The following is a 19,331-nucleotide window of genomic DNA, read 5'->3' as shown; positions in this document are numbered from 1 at the left end:
ATAATTATGAGGTAGAATTCCTTTATGGGTAGCCTTCTAAGTTTATATCTGGCTCCCAGTCTTGTTTGTCTTTTCTTTGTTACTCATAAATCTTTCAGCATTTACCATAATCATTTATCACTTTTCCTGTTTCCAGTTTTTCACAAGTTGCTTTGTCTCTGCTCACCTCAAAGTGCAGGTCCTGTTTAGCTAAGGAAGTTCAGGCTGCTGAGGCTTTTTACAAAAGGAAGAAATGGTGGGCCACCTCTTGAACTTTCCAAACAAAATACACTGTGGAAACCTGGCCCTTGTGAAACTCTCATTTTTCCTTGATCCTGGCTGATCCCAGATACATGTAATATCTAGCAGTACCTCCTAACATTTAATAATCCATTTTCTGGCCTATGGTACTCGAATCTTTCAGTTATTGCAGAAATCCTGGTTGTCTTTCATTACACAAGACATAATTATTATTGTGTTTTCTGTCTTCTTTCATGTGCTTACTTTTTAATATTTTTTTGCTGAAAGCAATAAGGTCTATATCAATAAGAACTCCATAAAAGATTTTGGTCTTCAGAATTGCCTTTTTATAGAAAAACAAGCAAAATGCAGAGGGAATTTTTTTATTAAATATTAGACATCTGGGTTGACTGCATTAATTTTAAATCATTCCTATAATATTTCCTCTTTTCATTTGGTTCTTCAGATGTTCACATAATATGCAAATCATTTTAGAATGAATACAAAAGAAACATTAAATATATTAAAATCTGCATTTTAATAAAATTGTCAGTGTGTAATATATACCTTTGTACTAAGGAAGAATGATAAAAAAAATGTAATAAAAGGGTAATTTGGACATGGAACTCTTTCATATCTTTTTATAGTTTTATAGCCCTGTAAAGAGTAAAACAAAAACTGGGCGCTCTGATTTGAAGATGTCCCACACCAATGTTCTTTCTCATCGCCTTTGCTGCAAGGTTCAGAGTGGCTCAACGCTGGGTGCCTGTTGAAATGGTCCAAAGGACTTGCTCCTGAACTCTCAACGAAATGTCCCTTTGTTCTTGTTGCAGATGGAGTGGACGTTGAAGATGATCCTACCTGCTCCTGGCCTGCCTCCTCACCCTCCAGCAAGGACCAGACTTCCCCAAGCCATGGAGAAGGTTGCGATTTTGGAGAGGAAGAAGGGGGCCCCGGGTTACCCTACCCTTGTCAGTTCTGTGACAAATCATTTAGTCGTCTCAGCTACCTAAAGCACCATGAGCAGAGTCACAGCGACAAACTGCCTTTCAAATGCACCTACTGCAGTCGGCTGTTCAAACACAAGCGGAGCCGAGACCGCCACATAAAGCTGCACACCGGCGACAAGAAGTACCACTGCAGCGAGTGCGATGCCGCGTTCTCCCGGAGTGACCACTTGAAGATCCACTTAAAGACTCACACGTCCAACAAGCCATATAAATGTGCCATTTGCCGCCGCGGGTTCCTGTCTTCTAGTTCCTTACACGGACACATGCAGGTTCACGAGAGGAACAAGGACGGCTCCCAGTCCGGCTCCAGGATGGAGGACTGGAAGATGAAGGACACTCAGAAGTGCAGTCAGTGCGAGGAAGGCTTCGACTTTCCGGAAGACCTCCAGAAGCACATTGCCGAGTGCCACCCCGAGTGCTCCCCGAATGAGGACCGTGCTGCCCTCCAGTGCGTCTACTGCCATGAGCTCTTCGTGGAGGAGACCTCCCTCCTCAACCACATGGAGCAGGTGCACAGTGGGGAGAAGAAGAACTCCTGCAGCATCTGCTCCGAGAGTTTCCACACGGTGGAGGAACTGTATAGCCACATGGACAGTCACCAGCAACCGGAATCCTGCAATCACAGCAACAGCCCTTCCCTGGTCACGGTGGGTTACACCTCTGTGTCCAGCACAACCCCAGATTCCAACCTCTCAGTGGACAGCTCAACCATGGTGGAGGCCGCCCCCCCAATCCCTAAGAGTCGAGGGCGGAAGAGGGCTGCACAACAGGCCGCCGACATGACTGGCCCCTCGAGTAAACAAGCAAAAGTGACCTACAGCTGTATTTACTGCAACAAGCAGTTATTCTCGAGTCTTGCAGTTCTGCAGATTCACTTGAAAACTATGCATTTAGATAAGCCAGAACAGGCCCATATTTGTCAGTATTGCTTGGAGGTCTTACCTTCGCTCTATAACCTAAATGAACACGTTAAGCAAGTGCACGAAGCTCAGGACCCAGGCCTGATTGTTTCTGCCATGCCCGCCATAGTTTACCAGTGCAACTTCTGTTCCGAAGTTGTTAATGACCTCAACACCCTCCAGGAGCACATCCGCTGTTCTCACGGGTTCGCCAACCCTGCCGCCAAGGACAGCAATGCATTCTTTTGTCCCCATTGCTATATGGGCTTCCTCACTGACTCTTCCCTGGAAGAGCACATAAGACAAGTCCACTGTGACCTCAGTGGCTCCCGCTTTGGGTCTCCTGTGCTTGGAACTCCAAAAGAACCGGTAGTTGAAGTCTATTCCTGCTCCTATTGTACGAATTCACCGATATTCAACAGTGTTCTGAAACTGAACAAACATATCAAAGAGAATCACAAAAACATTCCCTTGGCCCTGAATTATATCCACAATGGGAAGAAATCCCGGGCCTTGAGCCCCCTGTCTCCTGTGGCCATTGAGCAGACATCACTTAAGATGATGCAGGCCGTAGGAGGTGCACCGGCACGGCCAGCTGGGGAGTACATTTGTAATCAGTGTGGTGCTAAGTATGCGTCCCTTGATAGCTTTCAGACTCACCTCAAAACTCACCTGGACACCGTGCTGCCAAAACTGACCTGTCCTCAGTGCAACAAGGAATTCCCCAACCAGGAATCCTTGCTGAAGCACGTGACCATTCATTTTATGATCACCTCCACCTATTACATCTGTGAGAGCTGTGACAAACAGTTCACGTCGGTGGATGACCTTCAGAAACACCTGCTGGACATGCACACCTTTGTCTTCTTCCGCTGCACCCTGTGCCAGGAAGTTTTCGACTCCAAGGTCTCCATTCAACTGCACTTGGCCGTGAAGCACAGTAATGAGAAGAAAGTGTATCGGTGCACGTCGTGCAACTGGGACTTCCGCAACGAGACCGACTTGCAGCTGCACGTGAAGCACAACCACCTGGAGAACCAAGGGAAGGTGCACAAGTGCATCTTCTGCGGTGAGTCCTTCGGCACCGAGGTGGAGCTCCAGTGCCACATCACTACGCACAGTAAGAAGTACAACTGCAAGTTCTGCAGCAAGGCCTTCCATGCCATCATTTTGCTGGAGAAACACTTGCGGGAGAAGCATTGTGTGTTCGAAACCAAGACTCCCAACTGTGGAACCAATGGAGCCTCGGAGCAAGTGCAGAAGGAGGAAGTGGAGCTGCAGACCTTGCTGACCAACAGCCAGGAGTCCCACAACAGTCATGACGGCAGCGAAGAAGACGTGGACAGCTCTGAGCCCATGTACGGGTGTGACATCTGTGGGGCCGCCTACACCATGGAAACCCTGTTGCAGAATCACCAGCTGAGGGACCACAACATCAGACCCGGAGAGAGCGCCATCGTGAAGAAGAAAGCTGAGCTCATTAAAGGGAATTACAAGTGCAACGTGTGCTCCCGAACCTTCTTCTCTGAAAATGGCCTCCGTGAACACATGCAGACACACCTAGGCCCTGTGAAACACTACATGTGTCCGATTTGCGGAGAGCGGTTCCCCTCCCTTTTAACTCTCACTGAACACAAAGTCACACACAGTAAGAGCCTCGACACCGGGAACTGCCGGATCTGCAAGATGCCCCTCCAGAGTGAAGAGGAGTTTTTGGAGCATTGCCAAATGCACCCCGACTTGAGGAATTCCCTCACGGGCTTCCGTTGTGTGGTGTGCATGCAGACTGTGACTTCTACCTTGGAACTCAAAATCCATGGGACATTCCACATGCAAAAGACAGGGAATGGGTCCGCTGTCCAGACCACGGGACGTGGCCAGCATGTCCAGAAACTGTACAAGTGTGCATCTTGCCTCAAAGAATTCCGTTCCAAGCAGGATCTGGTGAAACTTGACATCAATGGCCTGCCCTATGGTCTGTGTGCTGGCTGTGTGAATCTCAGTAAGAGCAGTAGCCCAGGCATCAGTCTCCCGCCTAGCACGAACAGACCAGGCTTGGGCCAGAATGAGAATCTGAGTGCCATGGAGGGCAAAAGCAAGGCGGGGGGACTGAAGACACGCTGCTCCAGCTGCAATGTGAAGTTTGAGTCTGAAAGCGAACTCCAGAACCACATCCAGACCGTGCACCGAGAGCTCGTGCCAGACAGCAACAGTACACAGTTGAAAACGCCACAAGTGTCCCCCATGCCCAGAATCAGTCCCTCCCAGTCGGATGAGGTAACTTGCCTTTCTAATGTTTGCTATTTATCCTCCTCCAGAAAGTGTCCCCACTTCACGCTCACACTTGCCACAGACTTATTGATTGTCACGTGCCAAGAGATGCTTAGCTTGAGATGCAGTGTTTTTGTTGTTTTATCCCCCCCTCTCCCCACAGCCATTAGCAGGCAATTACTTGCTTCATGATAAGCAGCATTTTGGCTTGAATGGTGCAAAATAGGACTAATTCCAGTCTCCCTAGGATATTGTCTTCTCTATGACTGAAGAGACCGGCACTCATGCCAGCACCACTGAGATCTGGAATCTCAGTGTAGCTTCACCGTGAGTTGAAATCCCCAGCTATGACTTGCGTGCGTGGCAGAGAGATAATGACACAAAAGTAGGATTGTATGAGCCAATGTGCTGGCTTGGAGTTAATTAAAAAGAATATCCACATATTGGTGGGTAATAAATTGGGTAGGGATGGCTTTTTAATACCACACTGTCAACACTCACTGTTTTTCTTTGTCTTCTGGGTAGTGAGGAAAATAATTTGTCACAACAGTATTTTTTAAAAAGCCCCAACACTTATTAAATACTACACAGCTATTATCCTTTTAAAGACACTATCCTTGAGTTTTCACTCTCTGGGTTTGAAAATTACTATTTCTTTCTCTGTTTTTTTTGTCCTCCTCAATTACAGAGTACTGGAGTTTCATGTTTTCTTTGCCATGATGAGTACGAGCCACTAGTTCATTAACAAGGAAACCGTTTTGTAAGTCGTCCTTGCTTGGAGCTGAGCAGAGAATGGCTCCTTTAACATAATTTCCTTCTGCCTTATCACCTGGTTTGTAATAGCTCTTTCCACTTCCCTCCTCGTCCCTATCTAGAGATCCATCCAAATGAAAACCCCAGGGAGATCCTTGTCCCTTCAGTCTGGGGTTACTGCATTTTCTTATCTTGTCTGTGCACTCACACCCTCTTGGAGGGCTCCCTGCATCTTCCCACAGATAACCATCAAGCTGCTGGTAAGGAGAGCAGAGGGGGCACTGCAGAGCCCATCCTCACCAATGTGACATCTGTGTGTGACAGGCAGGCACCTCAACTTTGAAGCTGTTCTTCCTTCTTTGCCCACATAAATCTGTACTTTCCTCTCATTTAAATAAGTGAAATCCTTTCAAACTGGGGAAGACAGCGGGAGGAGAAGAGTTTTGATAATGGATTGTGTGTTGCATCAAATAGAGTAGTTTCATATGAAACAAACAGTGGTTTTAATCACGAGACAGAATTTTCCCCACACTTTTTATTTCAAACGTGGGTTAGCCTATAGAAAGTTAAGGGAATAACACAATAAACAGCATAAGTGTTTGTCCAGCCACTGTGCAGATGTATCAGGTAGGAATATTTATGAGATAGCAATTATCACATAGGAATATCTTCCTTCTCTCCCTAAAAAAGATACTTCTTGTTTATCCATAATATTATTAACTAAGAGGATTAAATACATTAGCCAAGGAAATTAGATAAATTTGTAATGTCCTTTATAAGATGTTCATGTCTCCTATTGCCCCTCAAAATGTCTTGGGTTCAGATGTTGAAGAATAAAGATTCTCAAGACATTTATGCAGGAAATTACTCCTCTCTTGTGAATATTTATGGTCAATTTAAGGAGTACATACAGGTGATTTTAAATGACTCCATATGTGTGTGTGAGAGAGAAACAGAAGGAGAAAGGAAGGAAGCAGGAGAGTATTGTGTTTTGCATTTAAAACTAAGCAGACCTGGACTCTTCTTTGTTAATATATCACTCATTAAAGGATATATACCCATTCTTAGTTGTTTATGGTTTGTGTTTTCTGATACTTATAGATTGCAATATACTATAATACCAATTGAGATGAAATGAAGAACGGTGTATGAATAGTGTTTATATGTTAATTTGGTCAGAACTCTTTCCTTCTCTTTCCTTTGCCTGGCACTTGCTAGGCAAAATGTCTACCACCTCAGCCAGTCTTTTTGCTTTTAGTTTGCCTTCCAGATTGAGTCTTAATTTATTGCCTGCGTCTGCCTCAGACCACAATTCTCTTTGTACCTTTGCCTCCTAAGTAACTGGGACCACAGGTATCCTATCTTTGAGTCTGGCTCTCGTTAGTTCCTGACTAGAAGAATTTATCCTTTAAAAATGATTAGGTCTTTGGTTACCCCTAAATTCTTAAGATAATTAGAAATATTTATATCCTGTACTAATATAATAGTATTTAAACTAGTTTTAAAGTAGTTCTTTTAGTCTTAAAATGACAGTTTTAGAATTCATAACAATGGTCAAAATGCCTTTTTATGCAGGATATCTCTGTATGAAATCTAGTTTTGAATAATAGCACTAATGGCCTGTGTTGACAAGATATTGTTCTTTTGAGCCCCCAAATTCAGTAAATTTTTCACTATTTTCATCATTACCATTTTAAAATTGATTTAGCTATTTAAGTCATAAAATTGTATATGAAACCCTCTAAAATTAAAAAGTATAGTAATCATATTATTTGGACTACTGGAGAAAATTAGTTATACAGAGTGTTCCATAGAGAAGCCTACAGAAATAATACATTAGCAAGGAAACAATATACAATAAGTGTTACTTGATTTACATTCTTGATTGGTCCTAAAGAACAGTGATCTCTCACTATGAGTTGTGTGTGATTTTTTTTTGCCAGATTAGAAAGAGTTTATATGAATTCAGCCAAAGCCAAAAATACTATTTGGTAATACATCTTTATTATTAAAAAAAAAATGTGACTCAGATGCCCTAGGAAGGAACCACAAGACTTAGGGTCAGTGGTATTTGTAATTCCTCTTCTTGTTAATAACTTAAGCTTTTTGAAGACAAAAGAAGACTACAGGAGACACAATAAAACAAGGGGTACCGATCATGTCAAGAGATTAGATTTTTCTAGATTATGTGTTATGATCATGTAAGGACATTCACATCTGTGAAAGACTAAAAAGTATTATTTGATAATAGAGTACCAAATTAAGAGACTTAAATTTAAATATAAATGTAGAGACGAATAAGTACTATATAAAACCATAGAATTCCAAAAATGGTTGAAAGACAAGACGTGTGACACTCACAGAGGCTAATTGTAGGCAGCTGTCATGTCGTGAAGATATTTAGAATTGAAGACAGAAGATCTGCATTTGAACACCATTTCTTCTGCTTCATGCTGCCTTCTGAATTTGTAAAGAAAAAAAAAAGGTTTCCTTTATGCCCAAATCATATGGCTATTAATCTAACCCTGCTGTGGAGAACTTCATTTTGAATAAACTATTGGAGAAGTTTTATTCTTCTTTACTCCACACAAGTTGAGTAAGGTGTAAATGTACACATAACCTGCAGTGTGCATAATTGGTGGAGTAAATTTGAGACGGGAAGAACACTGCCCATCTTGGGTTTTTCTGCACATGAGGCGCCTTGCAGGGTTCCTGACATTTATGATGTGGTGAATGAATGTTTGCTCTTCTGGACTCATGGACACTGACCTGACCGTCTGGTCAAATGCAGCCCCATCTGGACCTCAAACTGTTGCCTCGTGATTTTGAAGTTTGGTGATAGATGTTAAGAGCACATGCCCTTCTGCCTTCAGTCTGTTCTCCCAGGCTATTTCACAGGTTGCTCTGAGGGTTTATTTCAGCTCATACCTTCTTGACCAGTCCATTGAAATGGCTCTCATAAGACTTGTCAGTTTCTTGTCATGAGAGGGACATATAGAAGGGACACCATAGGCCATTGGACTCTGCCACCTTACTATACAGATAGGAGACCAGATAAATTGAGACTGTCCAAGATTACACAGCTAACACTATTAGTACTGAGTTCTGGTCACTCGTGGCTCTGTTTCCTTTTTATCAAGGCTCTGTCTTCTTTCCTGGCTCCCTTCATTACCTCTGTGAGTGTTTCCTAGCCTTCCTGTGCCTACTTGTGTATGTCATTCTCTCTCTGCATACTCCCTCCATGTGGCCTCCAACCATTGCTTTACTGTTACTTCACCTTTTGCCTATAACTCTCCAAAGTATTGCTTCCAAGAGGACAGGACGGATCATTTGAGAATAACATAGTGTTCTGCTGCTTGATTGTGGTAGAACATTGGCCAGTACTCACCAAAGGTAGAGTTAGTGGACTATTTTTGTGAAAATTATATCTGAGGGCAGCCCATTTAAAACAACAGTTTCTCTGACTCAGATCTTTTCATTGAGCCTCAGATTCATATATCTCACCGTCTGCTGGACCATCCGCGAACTTGCAAGTCGGTGGGTCAAAAATTGACCTCATCATCTTTCTAACCTGGTACTTTTCTTATGTTTTCTGTTTTCCTTTGTGGCTCCATGTCCTCTAAGGCTCTTTCTTTCCCTCTACAACAACCCTCTCTACTTGCGGCTATCAAGCCGTCCCTACTTTACTTAGTTCATCAGTATTTCTTGAATCAGCCCCTGTTGACCCCCTTGACCATATTTGTAGTTCATCTTCCAATCATCCTTTTTGAAATACTGACGCTGCCCACTCGTAGCCAGGAGCCCCTAACTTTGGTGTCTGTATAACTATGAGAACAATCTTTCTAGAATATAAAACTATATGACATTGAGGTACTTTGCACCTCAGTCTTCTTCATAGGAAAATATAATAATGATTTCTATAATAATGCAATAACATTTTTTACTATCATCTACAATGATCCTTTAGGTTTAAGTCCCTACACACATTTTCTCTACCTTTTTTGGTCTCAGGTTTTCACAGTCCCACACACTTCAACCTATGTAAAAAAAGTCTCTGTATCTTGTTAAGTCCTGCCTGTCCTTCCCACCAATGTACTCTATCATACCGGCTTTCCTTCACCTGCCATGAGGCTGTCCAGATTTCATGATGTTTGGATGCCAACTATCCTAGAAGGCCTTCTGTGATCTGACTTCCAGCACAAGTAGCCACCTACTCTTCAAATGCTCTTGCATATGGTATGTAGTAACTATTACATTAAAATTGATATTTTGGTTTATAATAAGCTATTCACATGCTCTTCTCCTCTTTTCAATTCCTTGGAACAGAATTATTCAATCTTAGCCCTAATGCAACACCAGATCTGTATAGGGCAACACCTCACTACATCGGTGGCACAAAGCTTGCATGTACCTGAGACCCTTCCAGAGCTTTCCTCATGTGTGTCAAGACACTCAGACCCTAAAGCTTTTCCATGTAGGAAGCTCCTGACCGAGGACTGGAGCTTAGAAGATATGTATTACTTAGAGCATCACTACTCATACTTTATTCCAATTGACTCAGTGTTTTGTTCTTTTTAAAATCATCTTTGAAGCTCTGTACTGGATATTGTGAACACAGGGCTGTGGGCTGTTGAATGTACCTTCTCACATCTTAATTCCCCATGGAGCTGTTATTGCTCTTGTTAAGGGTATCAGGGGGCAGAGGGAGGAGTTGGGGAGGTGGGGAGGGAAGGGATGGTAGGGGAAAACAAAGGAGGGGGTAACTGCTTGATAGGAAATGTACTCATTACCTTATTCATGTAACTATAACCCCTCTGTATGGTATCTTTACAATAAAAATATGTATTAAAAATGGTACCAGGCCGGGCGCCGGTGGCTCATGCCTATAATCCTAGCTACTCAGGAGGCTGAGATCTGAGGATTGCAGTTCAAAGCCAGCCCTGGCAGGAAAGTCCATGAGACTCTGATCTCCAATAAACCACTAGAAAACCGGAAGTGGTGCTGTGGCTCAAGCGGTAGAGTGCTTGTCTTGAGCTGAATAATGCAGGAACAGTGCCCAAGCCCAGAGTTCAAGTCCCACAACCGACCAAAAAGAAAAAAATGGTACCAATGGCTGATCTATAAAATGGAGAGAAAGCATTCCTGTCATCATCTCCTATTTGGCATTAGGCAGAGGGCAACTTTTTCTGAAAGTCTTCTTCTGGCTTTTGAGGCTTTCCCTTTTGAGCTTGCTCTCTAACCATACAATGGTTCTTTAAAGCTCTTACTTTTGGCCTTCTCTTTTTTGCTCTGTCTACTCTCTGCATCTCTTCGTGTGGACATAACCATTTCAATGCTAAGAACCCCCCAATTTCTCCTCCTGCCTATATGGCCTTACTTTCAGTTACTTGACTTCTATATCTGACTCTATTTTAGCTATGTGTGCACACTAAGCTTTTGGATTTTTCTCTCTGGAAGCCTATTCTTTCAGATACCTTGTCCCCAGTTCATCAAGGAAGATATTTAGAAATCATTCTCAATTCATTCCCACAGTATTCGCCTTTAGTCCCTTAGTAACAACTATGATCCCACCTCTAACATGTATCTGCCATGACTCATTTGTTCCACCTCCCACACTATCTCATGGGTGAGTCTGAAAGCATTTCTTGCCTGGAATCTGCAGTGGCCTGCTAATGGATTCCTCTCCTTGATCTTCGGCCTGCCTTCAATCCATTCTTCATGCTGCAGTTGGAAGTGTAGACATATAAATTAAATGATGTCACTTAACATTCTTCAGTGCCTTCCTACTTTTTCAAATAAATCCCAGTGTCTCACGAGCTTCAAAGCCATGCATAGCCCAATGGCAGGGACAGGCTAGCTATTCTCTCTTGGCTGGGGATTTGTCCTTCTGAACTGTGTCCTGCTTCCTGAATAGGAATTGACTCTTGAACTCTTGCCACTTCACCTGGGCTGCTTTTCCCAGCTGGCCTCATACCCACTTGCTCATTTACCAGGTGACCTTCCCTGAAAATCCTATGAAAGTTAGTTTCCTTAGCATTTTCTTTAATATGTTGACATTATTTGTTTGCTTGTTTATTTCTCTTTTTTCCCTTTCTTACCTTTCAGCATGCATCTAATTACTCTAAGAGTCTAATAAGCATAGTTGAACGAAGGATTAAATGTATGTATTTTGTTGTAGGTACATCTAATATACAGTAATCAATACATAGAAATATTGGTCATTTTGCTCCAAAGTGCTTAGATGGCTTAAAGTTAAATTTTATCTAAGATTGCTAATGTAAGTTAGAAGTTAAGTAAGTTGAAATTTCTAACAGTTCAGAATTCATCTTTAATATGGAGGTTTCAAGTCTCTGAGAGTGACTATTCCATCTTCATGGTTCTGGTGCTGAAAATGAGAACATGCTTGGTGACAATTCAGAACCTACGTAGGTTCCAAGTTCCTCTTTTTAATAACAAAAATTTCCAGATTAGGCCAGAAAAAAAACATGAAAATAAACTTTTGTTCTTTTCTCCCTTATATTATGAATGCTAGATTTTGCTAGGTGAAATGTGTAAAGAATAAAAACAAATGGGTTAAGCTCCTTTTAAGTAAATCATAGTTTAAAATTAAGTCAAAAATGTATAGGAACAAATAAACACATGTGATTGAGAGCTTCTTGAACTAGGCTGAATTGCTTTGCCAAGTCCAGTCTGCCTAGTAGATTTATCGTTGTTGGGCTAGATATTTCCTTGGAATCTACAAAGACTAGAATAGGGAGTTAATAGCCCTGGCTCAAATGTCAGGGTGTGGGACCTGGAAGTCATTGCCTTGTATCCATTCTGTGTCATCAGCCCCAAGACCACCTTGTATTGATCATAGTTCCACACCCAAAGATTGTCTTTAGATTTTCCATACTTTCCTCCAGTTCTGGACTTCTTGTTGATGTTTTCTCTATGGTTACAATAACTTTTGAGAACAAAGGAAGCTCAAAAAGAAAAATGATTTGTGTATAGCCACAAATTGAGGGATGCATATACTGCTTTCCTTCAGATAATAGGCTGAGTGTGTAATTCTCATATATAGACCTAGAACTCTAAGAGAAACATTTTATGTTTTTAGATATAATTGTGTCAAGATGGAAATTAGGAAATACTCAAGATGATTTTGTTTTATATTATGTGTTTTTGTTGTGTGTGTGTGTGTGTGTGTGTGTGTGTGTGTGTGAGTGAGCTCTGGGGCTTGAACTTGCACCTTTGCTGGCTTTGTTTCTCTAGGCTGGCACTTTACTCAGTCGAAACTCCACTTGTGGCTTTTTCCTGATCAATTGGAGATAATTTCAGATTTGCCTGTCTGGACTGGCTCTGAACCATGGTCCTTAGATCTCAGCCTTGTCAGTAGCTAAAATTACAAGTGTGAGCCTCTTTTGTCCAGCTTCTAACTAATTTTGAGTAATCACAAGCTCCCTTCTGGATCTCTCATTGTTGTATTGTTTCTCCTACTGCGTGTCTTATGTACAGTTTTCTATTCCATAAATGGTATTTCTAGCTACTTAATATTCCTTACCATGGCTTTTTTTAATTGTCAAGGTGATGATGTACATAGAGGTTACAGTTACATAAGTAAGGTAATAAGTACATTTCTTGTCAAACTTGTTACCGTTTCCCTCATTTTTCTCCCACGCCCCCTTTTCCCCATCCTGACAAGTTGTACAGTTAATTTCCAACATATTGTCTTGTGTATGTCTTGTGTATGTTGTGTTGTTTCTCTCCTTGCCCTTTGTCTCACCATTCTGTTGTTCCCTTTCTCTTCCCTAATTCAAATAAATGTATATAAACAATGTAAGTAGCTAGTTTCTCTTGTTTAACTTTGTTTTGAAGTCTTAACATTTTCCCTTGTAAATTGGCATGTTTCTGAAGATTCTCTTCCTAATCAGCCTTTTACACTCAGTCCTGTTTTCCTGTCACCCTATCATCCCATAGAGATGAGCAAATAATCCTTTCAGTTTTCAACTTTCATTTAACTCCTACTTTTCAAACAGCTTCCCAATGAATATTACCAGTTGGATATTCTGCTAGTTTGTTGATCAGATCAAACCATAATTCTCTTTCCTTTCATTTAAGCCAGTGATCTACCTTTCTCTTGGTCATTGTGGTCTGATACTTTGTTTCTCATTCCTCTATGTGCTATCTTTTCCAAGCCTTCTGGGCCCATCACTTGCTGGGTACCATTGATTCTTGTTTTGCAGTTTCTCATGTTTGCACATCCTGAATCCTGTTTCTAGGCCAGATCTTAAATAGTCCCATTCAATCTCTCCCTATTGAAATGTAAGAGCCAACAAATTGAACAGTTGAGGGTCTCATAACTCCTATTTTTTGAACTATAATCCAAATAAGTGATAAGTGAAAAAGTTACATTAAAAATACCTTATAAATTTTCAACATAAAAATATGCATGGAACCAAGACAGCTTGATAGAAATTAAAACTACTTAAGATGTAAAGATAACTACATTTCCAAACTTATAAAATATTGCTAAGACAATTTAGTGGAAAAATTGTTAGAAAGTGGAAATATGTATTAGAGAATCAGAAAGTATATTATCAATGAATTAAAGATACAACTTGAGCTATAGGAAAAATTAAAAATACAAAAAGTTGAGAGGAAGAAAACAATAAAGAACAGAAGGCACTGAAACATAAAACAAGGAAACAACACACAAGTAGGCTAAGTAAAAACAAGTTTTTAGAAAAGACTAACAAACTGTATAAATCCAGTAAGATTAATTCACAAGAAGGATCATAAATAAATATTATTAAGGAAAAGAGGCATCTGAACTTCATGTGTGAAGTTAGTGAAGGCCTTTCTCATTAAATAAGCTATGCGTTGTGGCCATGTCTGCAATCCCAGCTACACCAGAGGCATAGGTAGAAAAAATGCTACCTGAAACTGGCCCAGGACAAAAATGGAAGACACAATGCACAAAACAACTAAAGTATAAGGGGCAGAGGTATGACTCAAGTGGTAGAGCGCCTGCCTTGTACTGCCAAGTTGTATGACAATTTGATGACTCACATATTTAATGTTGTAAAAGACAAAAAAAAAAAGGTACAGAAACCTGCAACCACATGACTTCATTGATGCATAATTGAAGAATAGGTGAAGCTGATCTGATGATTGAGGTTGGAGTCACTCCCTTGGGGTGGAACCTTGTGTGAGTAGGGGGAGGGTGTCTTCCAACTGCTAGATAGATATGTTCCAACCTGGCTTGCTGCGGGGATTACACAGGCAAATGCACATGTGAAACCCCACTTGAGCGATACTTCAGCAATGACTGCCATTTACTAAGTATGCTATTTCTCAACTAATATTTTACAAAACAAAAAAATGTGCATGACTTAATAAAATAAGAGGATTCTGTGAATAACTTTAGCGTAGCTACTAGCTAGAAAGAAATCAATTTTATGGAAAGTCTTAGGGTAATGAAAGTTACTAAAACTGGCTCAAGAAAAAAAGTAGAATGATTCTACAAACATTCAAAAGTTTGATAAATTCTTGAAAATCTTCCCACAAAGAAAATACCAGGCCCAGATGGCTTCCAGAGTGAATTCTCCTAAACATACACATAATTCTTGAGCTCTGCCAAAAAATACAAGGACAGAGTACACTCTAACTCATTTAATGAATATGCTGTAATCTTGATATCAAAACCAGACCAAGGGAATAAGAAAAGAAAACTCTAGGCCAATTTTACTTGTAATTTTACATTTAAAATTTTTAACAAAGTATTTGCATAGTCAATCCCTCATATACAAAAATAAAGTTACATGTTATGATTCAAATTAGTTTCATCACAGGCATGCAAGGTGTATTCAAGCTCAGGAGATCAATTAGTTTACTTTATTACATTATCAGATTTTAAAGCTAAATTGTATGTTTATGTTGAGAGTTGTTGGAAAAACTTAATTCTGAATTTTTTTATCATTAAAAAGAACACTTAATGAGGAATAAGCAAGAATTTCAGGAGGCTGAGATCTGACCATCTCCATTCAAAGCCAGCCTGGGCAAGAAAGTCCATGAGATTCATTTCACCTAACACCAACTTATCTGACTGTTTCTGCTTGTCTCAGACACATACTAGTTATTGCAAATAAGGGAAACCATGGGACCTATGTTTCTTTGGGCCTGGCTTACTTCACTTAATATGATTTTTTTCCAAGTCTTTCCATTTAAGGACTCAAATGGTTTTTCTTTCTTGCTATTGTTTCTAACAAATTTATAAGATGATTTCTTTGTTGCTTTGTATGTCCCTCCCCTATGGTATAACTCCTCTTTTCACTATATTTGATGTTGGTATAATTTGTGGAGGGGAAGGGAAAAAACTAATTGTTTAAATAGGGATACAGGTGGACCCATTGCAACAATGAGATGTACAAGACGTTATGTTGAAAAACAAACTTTACAACTTCGGGAGGGGGAGGGGGAATGGGAGGGCAAAGGTGGTAAGGGGAAACAAAGGAGGAGACAACAATGCTTGATAAGAAATGTACTCATTACCTTCCCCATGTAATTGTAACCCCTTTGTACGGTATTTTCACAATAAAACAAACTTTAAAAAAAAAAACAACAAAAAATGACAACAAAAAAAGTCTGTGAGACTCTTATCTCCATAAACCACTAGAAAACTAGAAGTGGTGCTGTGGCTCAAGTGGTAGAGTGCTAGCCTTGAGCTGAAGAGCTGAGGAACAGCACTCAGGCCCAGACTTCAAGCCCCATGGCCAACAAAAAAAAATTTCCTTAACTTAAAAAAAGTTGTCTAAAATATCATCTTAGGCAATCATTGTAATTAATGGAGACATTTTAATACAAATAACATTTTATATTGTAAAATTCCTAATCTCCCTGGCTGAGAAATCAAACCAATAAAGATAATATCAACAACAGTAAATATGAGTATAAATAAATATAAATTTATGAAAATAATGTAAAGGCTAAAAATGCACACATTAAACTTTCATATATATAAACATCTTGTTTGTATATAAAGCAACACACAAAGTTTTAATGAAGTTGCTGGGTTTCAAATAACTTATTTAGTTTACTAGCTGTACATTTGCCACAAAATAAGATGCCAGAAATATTTTTTTATAATTTTAAATAATCTTATATTTTAATAATTTTAATATTTAATAATTTAAATAATCTTCATAGACACGAAATGTGAGTATTAAAAATAAGTCTTATAAAATCTGGGAGTCACTACTGGAGAAAATGAAATTATACAAATGACTAGGTCTGACTTGTTCATAGACTGGAAGACTACAGTTGTCATTTATTCTTGAGTTGATTTATAGATCCAATGCATATTCCTATGAAAATATCAACAGTTTTTAAAATGTATTTTAAAAATATTTTTATTTTAGGGAATTTGTCAAGCAAAGTCTCAGATGTACTTTGGAGAATGAAAGGTCATGAATTGCTGAGCACTTTGTGCAAGCCTATAATCTAGGCACTGGAGAGATTGAAGCAAAACGACCAAAGTTTGAAGCCAGCTTAGGCTACATAGGTGATCTTCCCTTAAACACTGTACAACCACATAAACAAACAGCAGAGAAACTATGGAAGAAAAAGAATTTGCAGGGGAAATTTTTTCCTACTACTGATTCAATTTATAATCAACCTCAGTAATTAGTTGGTATGATATTAGGCCACAGAATCAAATAGAGGACCCCCAAAATGGACATATATAAATAAAACCTGAGTGTAGCATATAGCCATCTTTGTGTATTAGTGAGGAGGTAGGTAAAGTATTAAATTCATTTTCTAGTTGGAGAAAAAAATACTACTTATTCACATGTATAAAAGTGAGTTCTAGGTGATTTAAATGCATAAATGTTTGAAAGACAAGATCATAAACCACTCAGAAAAAGTAGAGACAATAATTTTATGATCTCAGATTAGGGAATAATTTCTTAAACGAGAACACATAACATAAATCACAAATAAAATAACTGATATCTTCTACACTAAAAATAGTAACCTTGGGTAATAAAAATATTTTTTAAAGTCACTACATTTTCTTTCGAATTGTACAGTGTCACTTGCAACCTAATAATCACCACAGGTGCCATGCTTAAGGGAGAATTCAGCGAAATTCCTGTTCTTCTGAAATTTATGTCCTGGCTCACTGACCAGAAATAAGAATATAAATATCTTCTTTATATATTACAAAAAAATACTAACTTTGACTTACCAAGGTTACCATAAATAAGCTTAAATTAGACTATATTATGAGAATGCATGTTAACGTGTTAATTTTTTTAATGTTTTAAATTTTAATTTTATTGTCAAGGTGATACACAGAGGGGTTATAGTTATATAATAAGATAGTGGTTACATTTCTTGTCTAACTTGTTACCCCCCTCCCTCATTTTTCTCCCGCTTTCCCTCCCGCCCTAAAGGAGCAGCCTAAAATCAACAGGAAAACTCAATCCAAAATTGGTAAGAAAATGAGAAGCTAACGTGAACAACCATTTCACAAACAGAAAGTGTGACAATCTTGTCCACATGTGAAAATATGTATCTACATTTTAATATGGGAAAGGCCAATTTAGATAGATCAGAGGATTGTCTGGGAGGACCACCAAAGGAGCTAAGCTGGAGCCAGGCTTACAGGTGTTTCCTTAATAATGGCTCTTTCTATATTTCCCATAACTTAAATGTTTTTCATAAGCATTTGACATTAAGAATGAATAATCAAGCTGGGCACCAGTGGCTTATGCCTATGATTCTAGCTACTCTGGAGGTTGAGAACTGAGGATTGGAGTTTGAAGCCAGTGTGGACATTAAAATCTGAGCCTTTTTTTTTTAATGTTCCTTTTTTTTAATTGTCAAAGTGATGTACAGAGTGGTTACAGTTGCATAAGTAAGGTAATAAGTACATTCCTTGTGAAACTTGTTACCCCTTCCCTCATTTTTCTCCTACTTTCCCTCCTCCTCAACACCCTCCTCCCCAAGTTGTACAGATCATTTCCAACATATTGTCTTGTGTATAGCTCTATTGCATTGGTTTGGTTCCTCCCTTGTCATGTGTCTCATCATTCTGCTGTTCCCCTTCCCTTCCCTAATTCAAATAAACGTATGTACAATACGAAAGTACCAAAATCGAATACAGAGACAACAGGGAATATATCGCAGAGGGAAGAACATACAAAAGAAACAAAAAAATCACATATACATTAAAAACAGCAACAACAAAAAAAAACCTCTTGTGTCCATGTCCTGGAGTTCATTTCACTTAGCATCAGTTTATGTGGTCATATGTACATAGCTATGGAACTAATCTGCTCATCTGCTAAGATTATCCTAGACATATACTAATTATTGCAAGTAAGGGAAACCATGAAACCTATGTTTCTTTGGGTCTGGCTTACTTCACTTAATATGAATTTTTTCCAACTCTTCCAATTTCCTTACAAATGGAGCGCGCGGTGCCATTTTTTTGATGGAGGTATAAAATTCCATTTTTGTGTGTGTGTGTGTGTATCACATTTTCTTGATCCAGTCATTTACTGAGAGACATCTAGAGGTATCTAGGTTGATTCCATAATGCTGTGATAAACATAGTTGTGCTGGTAGCTTTAGTATGGCCTTGTTTGTGATCATTTGGGTAAATGCCCTGCTGGGTCATAGGGGAGCTCTGGGTGTAGTAGTCTTTTGAGGAATCTCATACTGCTTTCCAAAGTGGTTGAACAAATTTACACTACCACCAACAGTGGAGTAGCATTCCCTTTTGGCCACATCCTCTCCAGCATCTGTTGTTGTTAGATTTCTTGATTATAGCCATTCTAACTGGGCTGAAGTGGAATCTCCATGTTGTTTTGATTTGCATTTCTTTTATGGCCAGAGATATTGAGTATTTCTTCATGTGTCTATTGGCCATTCTTATTTCCTCTTCATAGAAACCTCTCTTTAAGTCTTTAGCTCACTTATTAATGGGGCATATATTTCTTGTGAGACTCTTATCTCCAATTAAGCACCAAAAAGCTGGAATTGGAGTTGTGGCTCAAGTGGTAGAGCACTAGTCTTGAGCAAAACAAGTAAGGGATAATGCCCAGTTCCTGAGTGCAAGCTCTAGTACAGGAATGCGATAAAAAAATAAATCAAAATTATTAAAACTATAAGTATACAATCAATATACTTC

General features: G+C 39.5%; 1 protein-coding gene across 1 annotated transcript in view; it reads left to right on the top strand.

The window, feature by feature from the left end:
* The window catches only part of Znf521 (zinc finger protein 521), a 288,604-nt gene that overhangs the window by 115,791 nt on the left and 153,482 nt on the right, over nt 1-19,331 (top strand). Inside the window, exon 4 of the mRNA XM_042675234.1 lies at nt 1,053-4,405. Within this exon, the coding sequence (XP_042531168.1) occupies nt 1,053-4,405 (3,353 nt within the window). The remainder of the gene's footprint in view (nt 1-1,052; nt 4,406-19,331) is intronic.

This window comes from Dipodomys spectabilis, unplaced genomic scaffold (assembly GCF_019054845.1).
Source record: "Dipodomys spectabilis isolate Male_0828 unplaced genomic scaffold, ASM1905484v1 ptg000024l, whole genome shotgun sequence".
Classification (NCBI taxonomy): domain Eukaryota; kingdom Metazoa; phylum Chordata; class Mammalia; order Rodentia; family Heteromyidae; genus Dipodomys; species Dipodomys spectabilis.
This window is presented reverse-complemented; position numbering and strand designations above follow the sequence as displayed.